The following is a 24,824-nucleotide window of genomic DNA, read 5'->3' as shown; positions in this document are numbered from 1 at the left end:
AAATTTTCTGCCCTCAAACTGATTTTCTGTTATTTTATTTCTGTGTTATAGTATGAATGTGGATGGTGGACGTCTTTATCAGTAAGAAAAGCTGCAAACTTACGGAAATACAGTTAAAAGGGCAAAATTTATGCCTTCCTTCACTTGTTCCACCGGCCGAATTAGAGTCTTTGCTGGGCCCCGAGCCTCCTGTTTGACACCCCTGATATAAAGACACCTGTGAACTTTAAAATGTGACTGTATGACTTAATGTGGTCTAGATGTACCGTCAGAGCTTTGTTTTTATTTCTGTAGAGAGTTCAGTGATAATGTGAAAGAGTTTTGTGCTTATGTGAACTCATGTCTCCCTTCAGTCTGACAGATTCATTTAATTTTAAATTGTGAAAGCCTCCCTGACTCCTGTGCGGCTGCTCGTCTCACCTCAAAACAGTTCAACATATCCTTAAAAGAAAACTTCATTTTACTATTTAACTATCAATAAATGAGTTTCTTTCTATGATTTGTCCAGTCGTGTCTTTTCTGTAACTAATCACAAGCATCTACATACAGCAGTTTCTTTTCTCTGTCATGTGGGGGCGCTGTGGTAACAGCATGACCAGCTTTGGACTCTTTAGCTTGAGACACCAGAAGATCTAGCTTCTTAGCCTGTTTAGAAATCCAACACAGAGCGTCACTGAGCTGCCAACGTGACAACGTGTGGCAGCTCAGTGACGCTCTCTTGCTGGAGAACTTACCATCATCGGTCAACTAAACATGCTGCTGCACACCTGACACTCGGGGCCACCTGATAAAAACTGTCAATCAGACGGTGACTAACATTCCCACACCTGATATTACAAGATTCATATCAAGCTCTTTCCTGTTACCATGGTAATCACATACAGTCAAAGATCCCTAGCTGGTATAAAACTTCCAACTAGCAGAGCTACCATCAGTGGCGACCCGTGAAAGTAGCCTTATTACCATGGGGATTACATGGCATTGCATTGTTATTAGCTGTGTCCAAATTCATAGGCTGCATCCTCCTGAGGACCCGGCCTTCGCGGTCTACGTGGGCGGGTCCTTTGAAGACTGAAAAAGCTGGACAGATTTGCGTCACCGCTTGTCGTGTCCAAATTCATGGGCTGCATCCTCCTGAGGACCCGGCCTTCGCGGTCTACGTGGGCCAGGTCCTCAGATGGTCGGGTAGGCCGGAAGTAAACGGCCGTGAAATTGGACGGTCCAGCCTTCAGATCTGCGTCACCGCTGTCTCGGTGGAGTTTAATAAACTCGGCCGTCTGCTCCTTGCTATCTAAAATATAACAGGACACTGGCGTAAATTCTCGACTGTCTCATACTTCTGTTTAATAAGTTTTCTGTTTGACGTTTAGTCAGCTGTGTAAAAACCAAGGAGGAACCCACCCGGGGGATTAATAAAGTTTTATTTTATCTAATCTAATCTAATAACTTTAATCTCAGCCAAACCGATTTACTCACGAACAAACAAAACACTGAAAAAAGCCCAACAATAACATTTTTAGGTTGTCTAAGTGACTTATATATCACGTTTAACCCGAGCAGCGAAAGTCCGCGGTGATCTGAAAATGATGTGCCGGGAGTTGTGCCGTTCTCGGCCGCATCAGTAACCCTCGAGCTCCCGGCTAGCTGTCGAGCTGGTGGGTAGCAGACGTCTCCGAAAACGTCGAAGCACTTTTGCAAATATGCGATATCTTGATAAACCGAGCAGATATTTGAAGTTTACACAGCTACTTTCTCGCCTGAAAATATGTTAAAAGTTTATTTTGTGACCCAGAAAGATTAGTAAGAGTAATTTTAAAACTTAGTAGCGGCCGCCATTGCTGGAAACTGGAGTTTGGCTGGGCAGTTTTCTGTTTGACGTTTATTCAGCTGTGTGAAAACTAGAACTTTAATCTCAGCCAAACCGATTTACTCAGGAACAAATCAAACACTGAAAAAATAACATTTTTAAGCTATCTGAGTGACTTATATATCATGTTTAACTCCGGTGGGTTGAAAACGATGTGCCCAGAGTTCGCCGTTATCGCCGCGGTCAGCTATCGAGCTGGTGGGTAACAGACGTCTCCGAAAATGTCGGAGCACTTTTAGAAATATGTGATGTCTTGATAAATCGAGCAGATATTTGAAGTTTACACAGCTACATTCTCTACGTCAGCGGTCCCCAACCCCCGGGCCTCGGACCGGTACTGGTCCGTGAGTCGTTTGGTACCGGGCCGCGAGAGTTGAGGCTCAGGTGTGAAATGTCTGGTTTTCAGGGGTTTTATCGGTTTTCAGCGTTATTTTGTTATCGTTTTTATCGTTTACTCTGTTTTCCTGGGTCTTTTCACGTGTGTTATGTATAAATCTTCTTTTTTTCGGTACCGGTACTAGTTTTATTTTGTTGTATTTATCCGCGACACATTAAAGGCCGGTCCGTGAAAATATTGTCGGGCATAAACCGGTCCGTGGCGCAAAAGAGGTTGGAGACCGCTGCTCTACGTACAGCAGTTTCTTTTCTCTCTCCAGAAAGAGTAATTAGAGTAATATTAAAATTAAGTAGCTGCTGCCATTGTTGGAAACTGGAATCGGCTGGGCAGCGCTATGAATTATGGGATAGGTTGGGCCACGAAGGATACACCCGACACATCCTTCAAATCTGGGAAAAGGAGGACGCACTTGTTGGCTGCATTTGGAAGAGTCTTCGAATTTGGACAGCCTTCGTCGCGTCTCTGTGACGTAATCGGTCTAAAAATCAGGTCTCTGAATTTCCACACCCCACTGAGTCCTTATTTTCACATTATTATCCAACTATTGCTGTTTTATTACTGAGCTACTGAACTAGTTTAGATGAAAGGCACCTGGTAAAATACAGGCAGATGGCCCTGCCCCTCCCTGAGCCTGGTTCTGCTGGAGGTTTCTTCCTGTTAAAAGCGAGTTTTTCCTTCCCACTGTCGCCAAAGTGCTGCTCATAGGGGGTCATATGGTTGTTGGGTTTTTCTCTGTATGTATTATTGTAGAGTCTAGCTTACAGTATAAAGCGCTCAGATCTGAGGCGACTGTTGTTGTGTATAAATAAAACTGAATTGAATTGAATTAAAATATTTTAGAATTTGCAGAAGGAAGTCACAAAAAGTCACTTTAAAAATAACAGGGTGACATATTTGAGTCAGTTAACAGTTCTTCCTGTTTTCATCTCAGCAGCTGCAGCGCAGGACTCGCCCCTCGCTTTAAACTTTAAACAAACTGAAGGTGAAACTTTTTTTCTACACCCGTCACTAAACAAAGATCACAGACGTCACTTGTACTGAAATCCAGTCCCCTTTGCAGGTCAAACACAGTTCAACGTGAAATATGTAGCAGGAGAGGCAAACAATTCGTATCTGTTGAGAGGCGCTGGGCAAAGAGGGGAAACGGGACTCTGTGTTTTTTGTGGAGGTCCTGCATGTCTGCACATGTATTCCACGCAGGGGTCAAAGGGTTAAGGATATAAAACAGGACGTAGGCGAACGAAAGCTGAATCTTGGTATGAAACAAAATAATGCACAGAATCCATCTGTAAAGGCAGACACTGCAAACTAGTTTAGGCTGGGAATGTTTTGGAGCCTGTGAAAACAGAGCAAAGGCGTTCACTGCCCTTCAGCTGTGCCTGCAGCACAGGGACCATATATCAGTTTGTCACCTCATGGTTTGCAGTTTTTATTTAAAAAATAAAAAACAGATTTCCCATGCATGAAAGGAACTGCAGATATCCAAAAGTCTGTTCAGCTCATTTCTATATCTGTACTTTCATAGTTTCATGGTTCAGCCTCTCAGTTCGAGCTCCGCCCCTGTAACTTTCCAGCAGGCGTCTTCATCAGAGGCTCCGTGCTGCAAACAGACAAATTTCAGGCCAAACCGAACCCACTTTTTAATTCACGCTTGTCCACATCTGCTCCGCTCTGAGGACAAACTTTCTGTTACTGTGTTTTAGAAGAGGAAACGACAGCAGTCGTGTGGATCTACCAGCCTCACGCTGAGATGAGATCAGCCTTTGTCTTCTCTGAACTTCCTCGCTCACTTTACTCATCAGGACCTCAGAAAGGATAAATGTACAGGTAGGAAGGCAATTTCTATACATTTTTTTGTTTCCAACCAAAGACTTGCATTTATTTGTAGTACAATTATTAATATGAATTGACCTTTAAGTATTTGTAGGTAAACACAATTACAATCATATAAACTGAAGCTAATTACTGGGGAACTCTGCCCTGAGTCGTGGGTGGTACGATAAAATATGGCCAGTTTCTCTCTGAAACACCTTCCAAAAGAAATGAATGGTGGCTTCAGACTTTTTCACTTACTCGACTAAGAGTACTGGGGTAGTATTTCTTACAGCAGGTTGTAAGTGCCTTTATTTCAGTAAATCTGCATCCTTTACTTCCTCTTTCTCTTCTCTGAATCGCAAACCGCGTCGAATGTTCTGAATTAGTTTCATGCTGCTGTCATCAGACTACTTGTCACTGCCTGAGTTTGTAGTGGACAAGTTTAAGGCTTCAGTTGAGCGTGCTCACAGAAAGCTGTCTGCGTGGGATAAGATATGCTTTGCATGTTTGTGTTCAACAACAGAGCGATAACTTCTCTCTGTCCTGCCTTCACAGCTCCTCGTTGTTAGCCACATGACGTTGGACCCTGCACTGTTATTTCGCCCTTTTCCAAAGGTATTAAAACACTCAAAGACACAATAATCGGAAGTTCCAATAATTTTGTCACTTTGTTCATAATCTGGTCTTTGCAGAGATCTGCTTCTTGGAAAGAAAAGCCACTGGACTTCTTTAAGTTTCATCTGAGAAGCTTCTGCAGCTGTAAAACCAAACGGTGGAGAGTCCCTGGTATTTAAACTCTACTGTTCTCCATAAGAACGTCAGACAGTCGGTGTCATAAGCTCCGCCCTCCATCTAAAGAGGGTCGTTCACTCCGTCTTCTCTGTCCAAAATGTGAATATTGGCATCCTTGAAAGAGTGACCTTTGACTTTAGATGCAGCACACACATATTAGTCATGATGATGTCATAATATATCAGGCATGATGAAAGTTTTCTGGATGTTAATTGGTCATTTTACACGATGGGGGTTACAGGTTATGATGATGATGATGATGAGACGGCCTTTATTTATCCGTTTGTTCAATTCCACAAGCTGAAAACAAAGGGTGACATCACAGTGGCTACATCCAGGTTCAGCAGAAGGTAAAGAAGGATTATTTTTAATAGTGACTCATGCAAAGCTGCTCTAGACTGAAACAATAAAAATATGAAATGATCTAAATGGGTCGATCTCAAGTTCACTTAAGGAAGCACAGGATCATTTCAGGCAGTGTTTTTAGTTTTACTTCAGTCGAGTAAAATATATTTGAAGACCTAGTTTCAGTTTACTGTGATTGTGAGAGCTCACTGCTGTATTTCACGTCCGACTGCGACCTGCAGTGAAACGCTGCAGAACAGATTTTGGAGAGAGTTTCTCATTTAGAAAACAAAAAGTCAAGGACAGAACGCTGGATAGAAGACAGCTGCAGATCACAATGTTCTACAGATAAGAAAAGCAGTGATGGCTCGGTGAGTCTGGATCCTGCTCAGCTGCAGCTCCTGAACGTGCTCGTCGTCAGATTTCTAAATCTTTCATTGTTGTAGTTTTGGTTTAAACTGGAAACTGAATTTCTGCTTTGCACCATAATCAGAAATCTTTTACACTTTTTGATGTTTTAAATTCTTTTGATAGCTGACTCTGACTTTTGATGTTTTCTTTTTTGTCGTATCCTATTATTTCATATTTTTTGTCTCATTATTTCTCCTTCTTAACTTTGATTATTATATTGAATGACTGGTGCCCTTGTCTGAGTTAGACTGTGTTATCGTCTGATTATTATGAGGCTTTTGCTTATGGATGGTGTATTGTACTTTTAATCTGCACTGAAGATTTAATTACATGTATGCTCACATTTTTCATTTGCAATAAAATGACTGAAAAGGCTGGCTGTTTTACCTCGTTCACATTCATTCATGTAGCAAAATATAAAATCCACACATTTAAAATCTGTTTTTATGCAAATGTTTATTATGTTGAAGTTTTATCCACTGCTGGAGGAGACTTATTGTGAAAATCATCCACCACACTTCTAGCAATTTTCATTTCAGAATCATCAGAATCAGAATACTTTATTGATCCCTGGGGGAAATTATTTTTTGTTACAGTGCTCCATTTTAAACCAACATTAAGAAGACGAAGAATCTACTTCTTTTAGAGTTTTATTCAAGGAAAGTAAAATTTCAGAATATTTCTAGACTATAATGAGAAAAATAAGTATTTATTGGTTTATAATTTTTTTTAAAAAGGAAGTGTTAGTGATACATGTGAAAATTCCAGTTACGTATATTAAAATTAATTATTTAAAATATTTGCAAAACATAAAACTAGTAAAGCCAATATTCTTTTAAAATACAGAAATATATATAATATAGAAATGATTAATTATTTATATACTGTGTTACTAATAAATTATAAACTACTAAAATTTACTAAACGTAATATTTCTAATTTTTTAAGACCCGTGAACAGTAGAAATATTTTACTCTCTGCAGTCACGTGTTTTTTTTATTTATATTAATTTATCTGTAAAATATTCTAATAAAGTTTCCTTGTGTTTTCATCGTGGTTTATTAAACACGCTGCTGCCTTCTGCCTTTCGTTTTGAACACCGCGTTTCCATTTTACGACAGCGGCTGCGTGTGGACGGCAGCCGGTTACTATAATATCCCTCCAGCATCATGGCAGCGGCGGCGGATTGTCCCGGCACTGATGCGGCTTTCCCGGAGACCCGGGGCAGTTCGGCGACGGCAGGTGGCAGCGGGGTCCCGGGAGCTGCTGCCGGGGACAAACCCGTGTGTCTCATCGTGCTCGGCATGGCGGGCTCCGGGAAAACCACCTTCGTCCAGGTGAGTCCCGGTCCCTTAGCGGCTAACGCAGCTAGCCGCATGAGTTAGCTTCTTCAGAGAGAGCGAAAGGTAAATAAACGAGCAGCGACAGGTACCGGTGTGTGAGCAGGTTTACATCAGAGGAGGAGGGAGAGCTTTTTTAATTATTTAATTCAGCTAAAACTCAGGTACCAACCAGCTTTCTGTGGCACACCGAGGAAGCCCCCAAAACGCGCACAAACCCATTAGCATCAAAGAAAATCAGTTTGATTTCAGTCAGGTAGGAGAGGCAGCAGGTTAGTTATCCTACAACAGCCTTTAATAAAATAACTTAGAGAAAGCATAAAAGCTCAATAGAATATAAGTTAGGTCAGCAAGGTATGGATTACATAGTCTTAGCACGTTTAAGTAGAAAACAATAGAATATAGAGTAGAGTCAAACTTTACTAAATTGTATATAACCCAATAAATGTTAAAATAGCTTAATAAAGTCCCTAAATTAAACCAATGACACCCTGTGACTGATGTTTGCTGCTCCTTCAGTCTGAGCTCAGAGATGAAGATTTTTTTAAGCAGCTGATGTTAACATCTTCAGCTTCCCCCCTCTTCCTCAGAACATTTCCTCCATATGAACAGTGTTTCCTGTTTGTCTGCCTGTTGTGAAGTGAGCCGCAGTCTCGAGTAATCTGAGTACTTTTGTTTCCTGCAGAGGCTGACGGCTCACCTGCATTCCCTCAAAGCTCCTCCATATGTCATCAACCTGGACCCCGCCGTCCACGAGGTCCCTTTCCCTGCAAACATCGGTAAGGATCCATGTGTTTGCTGGACCCTACTCATTCAAACCAAACTGAACTTAAAACTTGATGTGCGATGCTGGATTTGCAGAAGTGCATTTAATATTTGCATTACACATCACAGCGAAAGCAAATAAACCTTCACGTGTTTTTGTGACTCAAACGGAGCCGGAAAGACTTTTAGCTCCAGGTCATCTTCAGCGTCTGTTAGTTTTCTCTGTCTGTCCTCCTGCTTTCAGACATCAGGGACACGGTGAACTACAAGGAGGTGATGAAGCAGTACGGCCTCGGACCCAACGGCGGCATCGTGACGTCACTCAACTTGTTCGCCACCCGTTTTGATCAGGTGACTCACAAATCTCAACATCCCGCAGTACGAATGTTCACACCAGACAAACAGTTCGGATGCTGACTTTGTGTTTGTTTTCTTCAGGTGATGCAGTTCATCGAGAAGAAGCGACAGAATCACCGGTCAGTATGTAGCTGCTTATTTGCAGCTAAATGTTTTAAGGATTGTGAGGGATGCCAGCGGCATCCTGTGTGTGGTTGTGATGCACAACACTCCAAAATATTAAAGGAACACCTTAAAGCACAGCAGATCTCACTGAGGGTAATAGGTTAGGGGTAATGGAAATTGAAATGATGCGCCTACACAGGGCTAAATTCAAAGGCGCCCCAAAATCAAAGTAAAAAAATCGATGCAGGCCCGTTTTGTTCAGATTTCGTTGCAGGAGTTCAGAAATGATTCTCGGGAGTTTGAATCCCCCCACGTGTTTGCATGAATGCCTGACGGCGCCGGGGTGATGTCCTGATGAGAAACGTAACATCGCAGAGGAGTTCTACTGATTTAGGTCGGGCGATGCGGGGCAGTGCATGGATCAGTTCCTTCATCCTCTAGGGACGGCCTGCATAGTCTCGAGATAAGAGGCTGCACCAGCATAGGCTCCGACAACGCCCCCCGTCTGTGTCTGATTGGTTGGACATTCGCAGCGGTGTCTCATTGGAGGCCTCTTTGTAGTTCTGGTCGTGCTCATCCTGTTCCTCCTGTTACTAGGAGTGCTGCCCTCCTAGAGTAACAGCCTGTTTCCTGGAATCTCCTCCATGCTCTTGAGACTTTGCTGGGAGACACGGCAAACCTTCAGTAGCACTTATGGATGTGCCATCCTGCAGGAGTCGGACTATCTGTGTAAAGATGTGCAGGTCGGGCCTGATGCTGACCACAGCCAAATGCAAAAATCCTGAAAAACAGTAAAAGGGGAAAAATGTCCTCCAGTAAAACCAGTCCTGTTCAGGGTTGTCTCAGTGTTGTTTCACCTGTTGTTCATTTCATTCACAGCGAAGCAGCTGATCCTGATTAAAGTTTCCTTTAATGTTTTTGAGCAGCGTATAAACATCATACTGAACAACAGCATGAATGAGCAGGTGTCTCTCTGGCTCCAGGTACGTCCTGATTGACACTCCAGGTCAGATCGAAGTCTTCACCTGGTCGGCGTCTGGAACCATCATCACCGAAGCTCTGGTGGGTCTGCTCGTCTGCTTTTATGTCTAAGTTATGAATAAAGACGAGTCGTTTAGAGCGTCTGCGTGCATTTGTAGGCGTCATCCTTCCCCTGTGTGGTGATCTACGTCATGGACACGTCCCGCAGCGTCAACCCCGTCACCTTCATGTCCAACATGCTGTACGCCTGCAGGTACCGAACACCAACCACATCAGATTCATTTTAATGTTTTCTGTGAGACGTGATGACTCTGAGGTCTGATTTACAGCAGCTGCTCCTCCCGTTAGTCTCTCACCTTGGAGTCGGACTCCAGCTCCACTTTCTAAGACGGCCGCTGGTCACCATAGTTCTGCTAGCAGCAAATGGGCGTGTCCTCCCCCATCTCCAGTCCAAGTCGGTGGAGCTGGAGTCCAGCTGCAGGCTGCAGAGATACTTCAGAAGCCCTCGATCATCCTGCCGTTTGGGATACACGACAGCAGCTAGACTTTCAAAATAAGAGCCAGGGGATTGTGGAGGCCTTGTTCTTACCTGAAATGAGTCACTAAATATACCTGAGCATCCCATCAGGACAGTCAGCAGAGTTTTTGTTTAAGTCCTCTGATTCTTTGTGTTTCAGTATCCTCTACAAGACGAAGCTGCCCTTCATCGTGGTCATGAACAAGGTGAGGACGCTCGGCGTGCTGCCGGCTCATTGCTGAACTCGTTGTTTCTGATGACGGGGTTTCCTCTCGTGGTTTTCTTTTTCAGACCGACATCATTGACCACAGCTTTGCGGTGGAGTGGATGCAGGACTTTGAGGCTTTCCAGGACGCTTTGAACCAGGAAACCTCGTACGTGAGCAACCTGACGCGCTCCATGAGCCTCGTGCTGGACGAGTTCTACACCAACCTGAGGGTGAGAGGGACCGCCGAAAAACTGGACCCTTAGCAAATCCTTAAACCCCAAAGTTTTAACTTTGTGTGACGCACACAGGGAGAGGCTATGCTGACGGTTTACCTGCTTACAGGGTTTTAAATAGACTGTATGTAAAGGATGGATGTAGCCACACTACCTCACGCACTGATGGGTCAGAGCAAGTTAGAGAAAAGGATAAAGCGATAAAGTCTCTGCACCTGCAGGTGGTGGGCGTGTCTGCGGTGACAGGAAGTGGATTAGACGAGCTGTTTATGCAGGTGGAGGACGCGGCCAAGGAGTACGAGAGGTGAGTCAGACACACTGATGATATGATGCATGATCATTAGCATGAGGAGTTCCCAGTGAGCTGATCTGACTCTATACAGCTGTTTTAAAACATTCAGGCACTTTTTGACCAGAGGGGAAAAACACGAGGTTATCTTTGTTTGCTCAAAGCGTCAGAATAAAACCTCAAACCTGACATGATTTAAGTAGTTAAACAACAACAACACTGAATGAAACACGTGTAAAATCTTTGTTTTAATTTTTTTGTGAAGTTCTCCTCCAACAGTAGCAAACTTGATTAGGAAACTGGCGGCTAGCAGCTATGTTGGGTCTGTCTAGCACAGGCCCACCGCTGGAACGAGACAATTTAACTACACAGCAAAAGCACTGAACACCAAGTAGGCAAAGTTCTTCGTGTTACTCATGCAGAGACCTGCCTGGAGCCAAGTGTCGTTCCACCCACTTGACCACAGACTCTCAGCCAGGTTCCCCATAGCACTCCTTTTATTCACATGAATATACATAGGTTCATTAACATATGACGTCTACATACACACAGAGTACTGTGTGTGTGCAAGTGCAAGATGTGACCCTGTGAAGACTCCCTAAAGCTGGTGCCAGGAGTCTAGCGGTCCATCTAAACAAAAGGCACTTAGCCTAAAACTGACATAGCCACGTTTATCCTACCATAAAACAATAAGAGCAGGTACGACCTCTCCCACGCTCCCAGGATGTGAATGCCAGAACACTCTGGAATGCACACCAAGCCTTTGCAGACTATTAAGGATCAAACCTCTACCAACATGACATTGATTATACAACTCTAAGCATATATGAGTAGATATTTCTAAGCATAAATGACAATCAGCAGTACAAATCTAACAAGCTACACCTGTATCGCGAGGCCACACCCGTCATATTGAAAACTTTAATAATAATAATGGATTGCATTTATATAGCTCTTTACAATTCCACTCACATTCACACACTGGTGGAGGCTACAGTTGCAGCCACAGCTGCCCTGGGGCAGACTGACAGAAGCCAGGCTGCCATATCGCACCATCGGCCCCTCTGGCCAACACCAGTAGGCGGCAGGTGAAGTGTCTTGCCCAAGGACACAACGACCAGGACCGAGAGCCCGGGGATCGAACCGGTGACCTTCCGGTTCCCAACCCCCTGAGCCACAGTCGCCCTTAACCTTTAATACAGTTTTAATAGGCGAGTTATAAAAACATTTGGTCCTCATAAAGCTGAGAGGTTTTTAATTTGTATTTTATTTTTTACCTGAAGTGTTTTTTTTGAAGTCCTATAAGTTATGAGTCTATTAAAGATGAAGAATAGTAAAGAGATTAAATGTCCTTTGTGTCTGCAATATGAGGACGCTGCGTGTGGTGTCAGCCACTAGAGGGCGCCAAATACCCATAAATAATCCCAGAAAGTTGATTGTGGGAAACGTAGTTTTTACAAGGCCTTTCAAAGGTTTGCTGCAGTTTTGTAAAGTCATGTGTGACTTTAAAGCCTCCCAGAAACTGTACAGAAGGCCATAAACTTAAATCACACTTTTGTATGAATTAGTTTATTTTGATGTTTTTTTTGCATGTTGTGCACAAAAATATTTTGTTTTTCCTGCACTTCAGGAAAATTAGTGTCAAAAATTAAACTATGAAGACACTCAGAATAGATTCTCTGTAGTTGGAAAGTATGTTGCGCAACTTTTTGCATTTAAAGTTTTGAGGGATAAACCTAGAAATATTTTGTGGGCGACCGTGGTTCAGGGGGTTGGGAAGCTCATCTTGTAACCAGTTCGATCCCCAGCTCTGTCCTGGTCGTTGTGTCCTTGGGCAAGACACTTCTGCACTGCAGCAGGTAAAAATATAAAGATAAGCTGTAGTGGACTTGGTTCTGTGGTGGGCTTTAAAGGGTTAATCAGTGATTTCCTGACCTGGATGACTGAGCGTGCATCACGAAACCATAAATAATGACTTTGAATTAATGACCACAGGACTCTGTTTGCTGCAGTATCCATATAACCACATAAGCAGTATACAGTCTGTAAAACATGGTGTGGTGGTTAGCAACAGTAACAGTTATTTTATTTAACTCAAAAATAAAAACTAGACTTTTGAGTCGTGGAGCTCGACGCTGAGCGTTGGGTTCTTTTTTTTCTTTTTTTTTTTCATGGAGGAAACAAATTGTTGTGACGAACTGAAGTCTTCCTCCTGCTTCCTCAGGGACTACCGACCCGAGTACGAACGACTCCGCAAAGAGCTGGTGAGTGCTCCGTTTTGTTTCTCCCTGTTGCTCCGCCCTCACGTCGTCCTGTCTGAACCGACTTCCTGTCCTGCAGACCGACGCTCAGAGCAAGAAGCAGCAGGAGCAGCTCGAGCGGCTCCGGAAGGACCTGGGAGCCGTCGACATGAGGAACACGCCATCCACAGGTAGAGCCGGCGCCATGAAGCTAAACTGTTATTATGCTACGTTTTTGTAGTTCTAACTGACCGATTGACTTCCTGCCAGCAGATGAAGCCGACATCGCCGGGCCCAGTGACCTCATTATGACACGCGGTAATCCTGACGAGGAGGCGGTGGACAGCGACACAGACGACATCGACCACGCCGGTGAGGAAAGAGTTGGCGTGGATTAAGCTTCCTGATTTTCTTAGAAGCCTGAAATTATTTCATAAACATTCGGACGTATGATGTTTGATTTTTCAGTGACGGAGGAGAGCAAGGAGACCGAAGCCTTCGGAAACTTCCTGAAGGAGAGGATGGAAGTGGTTCAGGTCCGAAACAGGAAGTGTATGATGCCCGAGGATCCCTGACCTCAGAGGTTTCCCTCTGCAGGACACAGACTCAGACTATTACCTGGAGCAGATCTTCCACTGCTGACGCACCTCGTCACAGGTTCAGACACGACGAAGCGAGGGCTGAACTTCCTGTATGATCAGGTGACCTGATTGGCTGCTCCTTCCCAAAATGAGAGAGAGAACTATATTTTTATATCTTCTGTTCCATTACTATTGGCTTTGTTTGTGAAAGTACTGAAAGGATTTATGGCATGTAAAATAAAATGAGCTCTGATATCAGAACTGGGTTTAAGCCTTCGACTCGACCTCGTGATTCCAGAAGCTCCGTCTTTGTTCAGACGTCAGGAAACAAACTCCACGCTTACGGAACAATAACAGGTCACTGAGTGCTGATTGATCGATAGTGATGTAAATAGGGCTGCCACGATTAGTCGACTAGTCACGATTACGTCGACTATTAAAATCGTCGACGACTGATTTAATAGTCGACGCGTCGTTTGAAGCTTTGTAAGATCTCAAAAGACGCAGGAATAAGTAGCAGGATTTAAGAGTGTAATAACGGACTTAAACAGAAGATGGCAGCACTGCATGTACAAGGATGCCAGCTGCCGTTAAACCCCGAAGAAGAAGAAGCTGTGTCCCAGAATTCATAGCGCAGCCCTGCTCAGTTTCCAACAATGGCGGCAGCTGGTTAGTTTTAATATTAGTCTTATTATTCTTTCTGGGTCACAAAATAAACGTTTAACATATTTTCAGGCGAGAATGTAGCTGTGTAAACCTCAAATATCTGCTCAGTTTATCAAGACTAGGGATGGGTACCGGTGTCCGGTGCCATCATCTGACATAAACGGTAGTAACCAGACAGAAAAGCAGCGCACATTTCGGTGCTTTATTTCGGTGCTTTTTGTTCCTGAGCTGTGATACACTTTAGATTCTAGCCAATCATTTTACGTTTCCGAGGATAGTAGGCGGGGCCAGGTACGTACGTTCAGTTAGAGCAGAGCTACAGATTAAAAATGTCCAAGGCGAAGCGGTCAAAAGTCTGGCTGTACTTCACAGCAAAAGATGCAAACTCAGCAGCAACAAGTGCTTTAAGCTGATACTGTGATACTGTCAAAGGAGGTAACACCTCGAATCCGATGAAACACCTGGCGACGCATAGCGTTTTTTTTAAAAGCCCAGAAATGCGCCGTATTTGATAGCTTGCTGCGAGACCTCACACCGAGCACCTCACACACTACTGCGGGTGGGTTGCCTGTTATGCAACATCCCCCAAAAACACGAAGAGGAGAGTCCTGGCCCCTAGCCCTGCCAGTGTAGCAGAAATGATGACGGATGATGGTGGCAGCAGCCGTTCTTCTCTGCGTGAGTAGCTAATTTACGTTGAGTAGGCTAACCACGTTATTACATTAATGCATGTAAGGTGAACTAGCAAACATCATCATAGCTACATGCGGCTGTCTTCTTGTTTGATGGCAGATGCTCCCTTCACCCTGGCTAAAAAGGCTAAAATGACCAAAGAAAAAGTGGAAAACAGTTAAACATGAGAGGTTTAGGACAAAGTTTGTGTTTTTTCCATTGTTTAAGCACTGCTTCCAGCCAAGAGTGATACCATATATGCCCCATAGCTGCAGAAAAGGCTAACATTGTTATCTTTTTACAAAAACCAGCTGAACATGAGAGGTTTTTGGACCAATTTTGTGTTCTCCATTCTTTAAGCACCGGTTTGAGCACCGTTTGAGCACCGGCACAGTTTCAAAAGTACCGATTTGGCACCGGTATCGGATAAAACCTAAACGATACCCATCCCTAATCAAGACACCACATATTTTCAAAAGCGCTCCGACGTTTTCGGAGACGTCTGTTACCCACTAGCTCGATAGCTAGCCGGGGGCTAGGCTCACTAGAGCCGTGAGAACACCGGACTCCCGGCAGATCGTTTTCAAACCCACCGCCGTCTTTCGCTACTCAGGTTAAACATGATATATGAGTCACTTAGATAACTTCAAAATGTTATTGTTTGGCTTTTTTAAGTATTTTATTTGTTCCTGAGTAAATCAGTTTACTCAACTCCACCGAAACAATCTGCAAATTTCATTAAAATTTAATAAACTATCATCTTGTCTTTATTTTTAGTTAGCACAGACCTGAAACACTTAAAGCTGTAAGCTAATGATAGTTATATAAGAGCAGATGCTGCTGGTGCAATAAGCTGTACGTTTTACGTTCAATGGATGATGATCTGATTAGTCGACTATCAAAATAATCGTGTGTGGCAGCCCTAGATGTAAACCAGCCGAAGTCTGCCGTGTCTCTCTCAGGCACTTTCTACACTGGAGTCCGTGAGCTCCTAAACAACGACGCTATAAAGCGTCCAGGTTCTTTGAAATGTTCTCAGAGAACATAGACGATGTTCTTGTGATGGTCACAAATGTCCAGAGAAATAACGGAGAACTGCACTTCCTGAGACGGGCACCATCAAGGGAGGACGTCCTGTCCTAAACCGACCAGTCGGCACGCATTAGCAGGATGCTAGTGTTTAGTGGGCAAAATGAGCTCTGTGAGAAACTAAAGGACAGACGAGTCAAACTAAGTCCGATGTCGGCTGTTTGTCCTAAATAAATGATGGGATGACATGTGGCTGCAGGATGCTGTGGTTCAGTGTGCCCCATCACACCTCCTGCCCCATGCTTCGTGGTGGGAACCATGCATGTAGAGACCGTCGTTCACCTTTTCTGTGTGGCACAAAGACACAGTGGGTGAACCAAAGGTCTCAAATTTGGACTCATCAGACCAAAGCACAGATGTGCACTGGTCTCATGTCCACTCCTTGCTCCTGCTTGCTGCTTTTCCTTTGTCCTGACCATAAAGACCTGATTCACAGTCTCCTCTGAACAGCTGATGTAGAGATGTGTCTGATCTGAGCTGCTGTTACCTTGCCATTTCTGAGGCTGGTGACTCGGATGAATTTATCCTCAGCAGCAGAGGTGACTCTTGGTCTTCCTTTCCTCATGGGAGCCAGTGTCCTCGTAGAGCTTGATGATTTTTGGGACTGCACTTGGGGACACATTCAGAGGTTTTCAGGACTGACTGGCCTTCAGTTCTTAAAGTGATGATTCCGATGAGCTCTGCGTCAGCTGATGGAGAATCCAAACTGTGCTGATTCAAACAGCATTGAAGACTTCGCCACGATGACCCGTGGTACCGCTCCAGCGTGAAACCCCATCATTTCCTCCATCAGCGGGTCAGGATTCTGCTTCACGTTTCGTTGTGATTTTGTGAAAGTGTCTCAGGACAAGCAGGCTCATAGAGTCGCCTGCAACGCAAAAACAAACGTTAGTGTCAAAGGTCAAAAGGGCCTTAATCTGACAGCGCGGTTGTGGTTATCGATGACGTCATTCCACAGCAGGACATTTCAACGCTCACCGTTTTGCTTTGCGTCTGGTAAACAGCTGGTAACCACCAGATGTGGATTCTTTTCTGCTGTTTACTGTTCAGAAAGACTTAGATTCTGTTTAATTTAATAAGAGGTGCTGAAAAGTGTGCAAAGGTTTTTCCTCTGGAGGAGACGGCATGTTCCCAACAAACTGTGCTTGTAAAATAAAGGATGTGAAAGGATGAATGGAGGAAAGAAAACCTCCCACTTGACAGCAGTTCTCTGGTGTTTCTGGAGGTACTGGATTGTGTGTTGTGTATGTGCTTGTCTTCATTCATGTCTGAGCTCTGTGAATGGATTCAGGTCGTCCGCCCGCCGACCATCTGCCACCAAGCTGCCAACACGCCGCTCGCTTCTGTCGCCTACGCGCTCGTTGAAATCCGGCAGCGTGGTCGGACTGAAGAGCGTCTGACTCATCTCTCCACTCACTTCAGCTTTCAAAAGGACAAAGCACGAAGCCGCAGAGAAGACGGCACGCCTGCACGAAACACTGACAGCTTCAAACAAGTTTAGCTTGTTTTCTTTCAGCTCGGCGACGCCGTTCACTCCAACACACAGATATGAGGCGCTCGTGTCCAGAGTGGGGGCCTGAATCTGTCAGGTTTTCATGTAAACCTGGAAAGTTAAGTTAGTTACTCATTTAAAACTTTGTCTAACGTGGATAATCAGCTGACGGCAGGTGTTCAGAACTGCGAGTGTTCAGAAGTATGTGGACTGATAATGAGACTGAAGGGGACTCGCTGTGAGGTCACCAAGAGCTAAAATTCATTTTAAAACTTTAAAAATCACAAACCCTGCTGCAACCAGTTTCATCTTCACCGAGCTTCACCTGCCTGCACAATGCAGACTGTATATAAAAGATGGACACTGCCTCTGTTACCCATGGGTTCTGAAGATGCAAAGTTAGCATTTTGGTCAGAGTCATGCTAGCTTTGGGGGGGGGCTACTGTCACCAGGTGGAAGTAATTTTAGTGTTTCACCCCGTGTGCTCCACATGGATGTTATATCAAACTTTGGGACACAAAAAAAAAATAGATTGTTTTATAAACATGCTATTTTTCTTCGATTTTATTTATCAGATGTTTAAATTGGGTCATTTTCAGTTTCATGAAAAATAAAAATACACTGCTGGAGGAAGAGTGGAATCTTGGAGAGCACGCACACATTCACCAAACTGCAACAACACTACATCTAGACTTGAATATGTCATCGTGTGCACAATGCCATCAAAATAACCTGGAGAAGTCTCTGTGTGCAGGAACAAACCTGCAGGCCTGTGATCTTCAGACCCTCGGACAGCAAAGCATTAAGCACAGGCGTGATTCTGTGATGGAGATCAGTCCATGCACCTCCAGGACTCGCTGCCTGTCACGACCCGTCTGATGAAAAGCTCTGTTATCAGATCGGGTCTTAAGGAGCCAGAGCTGGGAAATCCAGGGCAGCAAGAAGTTAGGGGTGCCAGAGGGGATCGGTAGGGTTCCCGGGGTTAGGAGAATGTCAGGTGAGTGCTGTGTGGAAGGTGAAGGTGATTGGATGATGCAGAGGTCGATGTTCTGCCACACCTGAAACTGCTCCTGAACTATGACTGAGGTTAAGAAGAGAGGGAGGCTGGAGCAGGTCTGGCAGTGACGTCCACACCTGCAGGTTAAAGGTCATTCATACAGAGAGGAAACGCCGTGTTCTCTGCGCGACTGAGGCAACGTGAGAAACCGATCTGAGGTCAGATGGACCCATAGGTGAAATTCTTTGACTCCTCCGGGCTAAAGAGGAGAGGGATGCTCTGAGGAGCCCCATGAGACGTGTGCCACGCTGTTCCTTTATATTATATATATATATATATATATATATATAATATATATATATATATATATATATATAATATATAATAATATATAATAAAAAAACACCCAGCACGCCCCTGCGGGCGGTTTTATCCTTCAAGCTCGGGTCCTCTACCAGAGACCTGGGAGCTTGAGGGTCCTGCGCAGTATCTTAGCTGTTCCCAGGACTGCGCTCTTCTGGACAGAGATCTCCGATGTTATTCCCGGGATCTGCTGGAGCCACTCGCCTAGCTTGGGAGTCACCGCACCTAGTGCTCCGATTACCACGGGGACCACCGTTACCTTCACCCTCCACATCCTCTCGAGCTCTTCTCTGAGCCCTTGGTATTTCTCCAGCTTCTCGTGTTCCTTCTTCCTGATATTGCTGTCATTCGGAACCGCTACATCGATCACTACGGCCGTCTTCTTCTGTTTGTCTACCACCACTATGTCCGGTTGGTTAGCCACCACCATTTTGTCCGTCTGTATCTGGAAGTCCCACAGGATCTTAGCTCGGTTATTCTCCACCACCCTTGGGGGCATCTCCCATTTTGACCTTGGGACTTCTAGGTTATACTCGGCACAGATGTTCCTGTACACTATGCCGGCCACTTGGTTATGGCGTTCCATGTATGCCTTGCCTGCTAGCATCTTGCACCCTGCTGTTATGTGCTGGATTGTCTCTGGGGCATCTTTACACAGCCTGCACCTGGGGTCTTGCCTGGTGTGATAGACCCCAGCCTCTATGGATCTTGTGCTCAGAGCTTGTTCTTGTGCTGCCATGATTAGTGCCTCTGTGCTGTCTTTCAGTCCGGCTTTGTCCAGCCACTGGTAGGATTTCTGGATATCAGCCACCTCCTCTATCTGCCGGTGGTACATACCGTGCAGGGGCCTGTCCTTCCATGATGGTTCCTCGTCTCCCTCCTCTTTCTTGGGTTTCTGCTGCCTGAGGTATTCACTGAGCACTCGGTCAGTTGGGGCCATCTTCCCAATGTATTCTTGGATGTTCCTTGTCTCATCCTGGACTGTGGTGCTGACACTCACCAGTCCCCGGCCCCCTTCCTTCCGCTTAGCGTACAGCCTCAGGGTGCTGGACTTGGGGTGAAACCCTCCATGCATGGTCAGGAGCTTTCTTGTCTTTATGTCAGTGGCTTCTATCTCCTCCTTTGGCCAGCCTATTACCCCAGCAGGGTACCTGATCACGGGCAGGGCGTATGTGTTGATGGCCCGGATCTTGTTCTTACCATTCAGCTGACTCCTCAGGACTTGCCTGACCCTCTGCAGGTACTTGGTGGTTGCAGCCTTTCTAGCGGCCTCTTCATGGTTCCCATTTGCCTGCGGGATCCCCAGGTACTTGTAACTGTCCTCTATGTCTGCAATGTTGCCTTCTGGTAGTTCAATCCCCTCAGTTCTGACTACCTTCCCTCTCTTTGTTACCATCCGACTACACTTCTCCAGTCCGAACGACATTCCAATGTCATTGCTGTATAGCCTGGTAGTGTGGATCAGTGAATCGATGTCTCGTTCACTCTTGGCATACAGCTTGATGTCATCCATGTACAGGAGGTGGCTGACAACTGCTCCGTTCCGTAGTCGGTATCCGTAGCCAGTCTTGTTAATGATCTCACTGAGGGGGTTCAGGCCTATGCAGAACAGCAGTGGGGACAGAGCATCTCCTTGGTAGATCCCGCACTTGATGGTAACTTGTGCTATGGGCTTGGAGTTGGCCTCTAGTGTTGTACGCCACATCCCCATTGAGTTCCTGATGAAGGCTCTTAGGGTCCCATTGATCTTGTACAATTCTAGGCATTCCAGTATCCAGCTGTGGGGCATTGAGTCATAGGCCTTCTTGTAATCAATCCAGGCAGTGCACAGGTTGGTCAGTCTGGTCTTGCAGTCTCGGCTGATTGTTCTGTCTACCAGTAGCTGGTGTTTTGCACCTCTGGTATTCTTGCCAATTCCTTTCTGTGTCCCGCTCATGTATTGACCCATGTGCCTGTTCATCTTAGCCGATATGATGCCTGACAGGAGCTTCCATGTAGTACTGAGGCAGGTTATTGGTCGGTAGTTGGAGGGGACCGGTCCCTTCTTGGGGTCCTTGGGGATCAGGACCGTCCGGCCTTCAGTTAGCCATTCCGGGTGTCTCTCGTTAACTAGCAGCTGGTTCATTTGTGCTGCCAGACGCTCGTGGAGTGCAGTCAGCTTCTTCAGCCAGTAGGCGTGAACCATGTCGGGCCCTGGTGCTGTCCAACTCTTCATACTGGAGACCCTTTCTTGGATATCTGCCACTGTGATGGTTACTGGACCCTGTTCAGGGAGGTCGCTGTGGTCTGCCCTCAGATCCACTAGCCACTGAGCATTGCCGTTATGGGTTGCATCCTTCTCCCATATGCTCTTCCAGTATTGCTCCGTCTCCAGCCTTGGTGGTGCTGTTCTCTTATTGTTCCCTTGCCACTGAGAGTACACCTTTGCTGGTTCTGTGGAGAACAGCTGGTTTATTCTCCTGCCTTCTATCTCTCTGGTGTACCTCCTCAAGCGGCTGGCCAAGGCTGTGAGTCTTTGCTTGGCAGTTTCCAAGGCCTCAGGTATGGACAGCTTGCTGTATTTCTTAGGCACCTTATTTGTCGCACCTTTCTGCAACTCTGTTAGTTGGCTAACCTCCCTCCGTGCTACTTTGATCTTGCCCTCTAGCCTCCTTCTCCATGGAGGGTACTGCCCCTTGTGGCTGTTCAACTTGTAGCCAAGCATCTCACTGATCACTGCTGCCGTATTGTAGATATAATAATATATATATGTGTATATATATATATATATATATATATATATATATATATATATATATATATATATATATACGTGTGTGTGTGTGTGTATGTATATATATATATATGTATGTGTGTGTATATATATATATATGTATATATATATATATATATATATATATATATATATATATATATATATATATATATATATCCTACCAGTGGCTGGACAAAGCTGGACTGAAAGACAGCACAGAAGCACTAATCATGGCAGCACAAGAACAAGCTCTGAGTACAAGATCCATAGAGGCTGAGGTCTATCACACCAGGCAAGACCCCAGGTGCAGGCTGTGTAAAGATGCCCCAAAGACAATCCAGCACATAACAGCAGGGTGCAAGATGCTAGCAGGCAAGGCATACATGGAACGCCATAACCAAGTGGCCGGCATAGTGTACAGGAACATCTGTGCCGAGTATAACCTGGAAGTCCCGAGGTCAAAGTGGGAGATGCCCCCAAGGGTGGCGGAGAATGACCGAGCTAAGATCCTGTGGGACTTCCAGATACAGACGGACAAAATGGTGGTGGCTAACCAACCGGACATAGTGGTGGTAGACAAACAGAAGAAGACGGCCGTAGTGATCGATGTAGCGGTTCCGAATGACAGCAATATCAGGAAGAAGGAACACGAGAAGCTGGAGAAATACCAAGGGCTCAGAGAAGAGCTCGAGAGGATGTGGAGGGTGAAGGTAACGGTGGTCCCCGTGGTAATCGGAGCACTAGGTGCGGTGACTCCCAAGCTAGGCGAGTGGCTCCAGCAGATCCCGGGAACAACATCGGAGATCTCTGTCCAGAAGAGCGCAGTCCTGGGAACAGCTAAGATACTGCGCAGGACCCTCAAGCTCCCAGGCCTCTGGTAGAGGACCCGAGCTTGAAGGATAAACCGCCCGCAGGGGCGTGCTGGGTGTTTTTTTTATATATATATATATATACATACACACATATATATGTATATATGTATATATATGTATATATATATGTATATATGTGTATATATATATGTATATATGTGTATATATATATGTATATATGTGTATATATATATATATGTCTGCAGCTGATGTCTCCGTGTGTGTCTCACCTGCAGCTGAGCCCAAAGGCAGAATCTGAGGATTTGATTTTAGTCTGAAAATTCCCTCAAACTGTGAAAAATGATCCGACACAAAGTGAAAGTCACGGCGGTGAACCCAGGTGAGTTTCTGGAAGTCTCGTCCTGCAGCGTTTACTCGCCTCCGCTGATATTCAGCCCACGCAGCTCTCTCTCCTCAGCCTGAAGCTCGCCCCTCCCTCACTCTCCTCCTCCTCTTCCTCAGTGGGCTGCGGTCACGATGCCTCGCCGACACATCGCTCCAGCTCGTTTCATTCAGGGCCGAGCGAGTGTTTCGTGGCACAAAGAAATCATCGGTGCCTGTCGATGAATTTAACACGTTTGTTTAATCTGAATCCTGCAGCATTCAAACTTTATTCAAAAACACAGCAGCAGCTTACACCCACACCCCACAGTTTCAGTCGGTCACATGGTGATCATGTGTAAGTGCTGAGGAGTTCTCATGCATTATGAGACAGAGCCAGAGACTGTATATAAAAGATGGCGTCACCTCGTCCCATTGTGAAGTGTTTTGACCAAAATACTTTTAAAACTGATTGTGAGAAACTGAATGATGCTGATGAGCCTGAATTATTCTTATTTTCTGACTGCAGTGGGGCCAAAATTACTTTCACGTTTTATTCAATAAGGCTTGAAACCAGCAACTCAGATCATCATTTTCTCATAGTCAGACTTGTAGCCAGAGCTGGTCTGTGTTCTCGCCACACTCTTCCACTGGAGATTTCAATTTGGCTGTGGGCACGTGTACTGGCCACCTGTGCAGGTTGTACTTCACCCAGTGAAGCCTTCAGGGCCCCGCCTCCTCCACACAGTGAACACCCCACTGTACCACAAGCAGCTGCTCAGCAGGGAGTCAGCATCAGTACCTTTGTCCAACCCTCTAAATCTAACTTTACACAAACGTTTTCTCAACGTTACTCTGAGCTCAACCTAACCTGATTAAAACCTTAATCTTAGTCTAACGTGACCCTTACCTAATTCTGTTTGTGTAACACTGCAGGTTATGTCCTCACAGCACGAGTAAAAGATGCGCTAATGTGTTTGTCCAGTCTCACCTCAGCTGCATGACTCATCCACTTTACTTTCTTGCTTTTACTCAGTCCCATTATGATGACATCACTCCGAATCCATTTCATTGCAATGACCTCATTGTTGGTGACATCATCTTACGGCCTCAGAGGTGATGTCACCTCTTCTAGTTATTCTGCTGCTGTTTGTCCTCAAAAGCATCCTGCAGAACTGGCCAGAGCCCCGCCTCCTCTGTTCCCGTCACATCTATTCTATTCTATTGCACTGCTGCAAACAGCCTCATTTCTGTTCTGCAGCAACACCTTAGTGCTCAAATAAAAGCACAATGTGTTATTGTTTCTGCTGAATCCATAACCCGATTTTACATCACACACACACACACACACACACACACACACACACACACACACACACACACACACACACACACACACACACAGAAGGTGTGGCTCTGAGCACTCTCAGCTGATTGGCTGCAGATGACATCATCAGTTGGGATGTGGAGGTTTCTCCTTCTCCTTGTTGCTGCAGCCTCTGGCTCACCTTGTCTCCACACACACACACACATACACACACACACTGCAGATGCATTACATCATCTGGTTCAGAGTTGGGGGCAGCTCGTGAGAACATTATGTTCTGCTGCAGTGCATCATGGGAGCTGGAGTTCAGTCCTTCAGTGGTCACTCCCAGGTCATTTTCTGTGTTTTATTGAACCACTCTCATGTGACTAAGATTAAGAGATTAGATTAGTAACCTCGCCCACGGTTTTTGGGCTCTTTAGTCTTTATTCAGACAGGACAACGGAGCGCGCTCGGGGGAAGACACAGTAAATGCCCTCAGGAATCAAACTTGGCTTCTGTCGAGCGTTTGGGTCACATGCTCCACCCTGTTCGTGATGCTGGCGTCACTCTTGACTGACGCTGGGTCCGTTTATGCGTTTCTTTTCTGCGTTTGTCTTGGCCCGTCGGGAACCCATGGATATTTTTGGATGCTTGGGAATTCTCAGTGTGACGTTGAGAATTCCCAAGCATCCAAAATCATCCAAAAGCATCTCAATACAAGCAGTGCCCCCTAGTGGTGAAAGTTTAACTTGGCTTCTGCAGCGGGTAGCTGCTAAAATGACCTTTCAAAGCTGACGGTGCAGCTTACGCTCCTGCTGCTCGCCTGCTATCCACAAATATTTCCATCTGAAGCAGGTGCTTTCCTGCCACGTGCCACATGTCTGTGTGAAATATCCTCACGTGCCTCCCCCCAAATTGCACCTTGTTCGGACTTGGCCCAAAGCATGACTGATCGATCAGAACTGTCTGCAGCCTAGCGGTTCGAGACGTGGATGTGCGAGCTGTCTTCTCTGAACTCCATCGCTGTGGGTTTGTCCTGCGAGCG

General features: G+C 45.3%; 1 protein-coding gene and 1 long non-coding RNA gene across 3 annotated transcripts; both read left to right on the top strand.

Annotated features, from left to right (window-relative positions):
* Positions 1–3,828: 3,828 nt before the first annotated feature.
* LOC113025721 (uncharacterized) lies at positions 3,829–6,002 on the top strand. Its single transcript, XR_003272832.1, has 3 exons — positions 3,829–4,091; positions 4,635–4,694; positions 4,772–6,002. It is a non-coding gene; the product is annotated as an uncharacterized LOC113025721 (long non-coding RNA).
* A 745-nt stretch (positions 6,003–6,747) lies between these two features.
* gpn1 (GPN-loop GTPase 1) lies at positions 6,748–13,514 on the top strand. 2 transcript variants are annotated; one of them, XM_026176761.1, is made up of 13 exons: positions 6,748–6,964; positions 7,653–7,746; positions 7,977–8,083; positions 8,171–8,208; positions 9,178–9,256; positions 9,334–9,428; positions 9,853–9,898; positions 9,984–10,130; positions 10,355–10,437; positions 12,647–12,686; positions 12,763–12,853; positions 12,936–13,034; positions 13,131–13,514. In XM_026176761.1, exons 1-13 carry the CDS (start codon positions 6,797–6,799, stop codon positions 13,235–13,237), a joined length of 1,194 nt encoding a protein of 397 aa, XP_026032546.1. In that variant the 5' UTR covers positions 6,748–6,796; the 3' UTR covers positions 13,238–13,514. The 2 variants fall into 2 exon arrangements, with proteins under 2 accessions (XP_026032546.1, XP_026032538.1); XM_026176753.1 differs by having other exon boundaries at positions 12,933–13,034.
* The last annotated feature ends 11,310 nt before the right edge of the window (positions 13,515–24,824 follow it).

Source organism: Astatotilapia calliptera, chromosome 1 (assembly GCF_900246225.1).
Source record: "Astatotilapia calliptera chromosome 1, fAstCal1.2, whole genome shotgun sequence".
NCBI classification, from domain to species: domain Eukaryota; kingdom Metazoa; phylum Chordata; class Actinopteri; order Cichliformes; family Cichlidae; genus Astatotilapia; species Astatotilapia calliptera.
The sequence above is the reverse complement of the archived record's forward strand: the minus strand, read 5'-3'. Positions and strand labels throughout refer to the sequence as shown.

Bases quoted from the DNA above. Each gene is read 5' to 3' on its own strand.
- gpn1 (XM_026176753.1), top strand. From the start codon at position 6,797: ATGGCAGCGGCGGCGGATTGTCCCGGCACTGATGCGGCTTTCCCGGAG. The intron at 10,131-10,354 runs GTGAGAGGGACC...CTGCACCTGCAG, and splicing joins AGTTCTACACCAACCTGAGG to GTGGTGGGCGTGTCTGCGGT. The intron at 12,854-12,932 runs GTAGAGCCGGCG...ACTTCCTGCCAG, and splicing joins GAGGAACACGCCATCCACAG to CAGATGAAGCCGACATCGCC.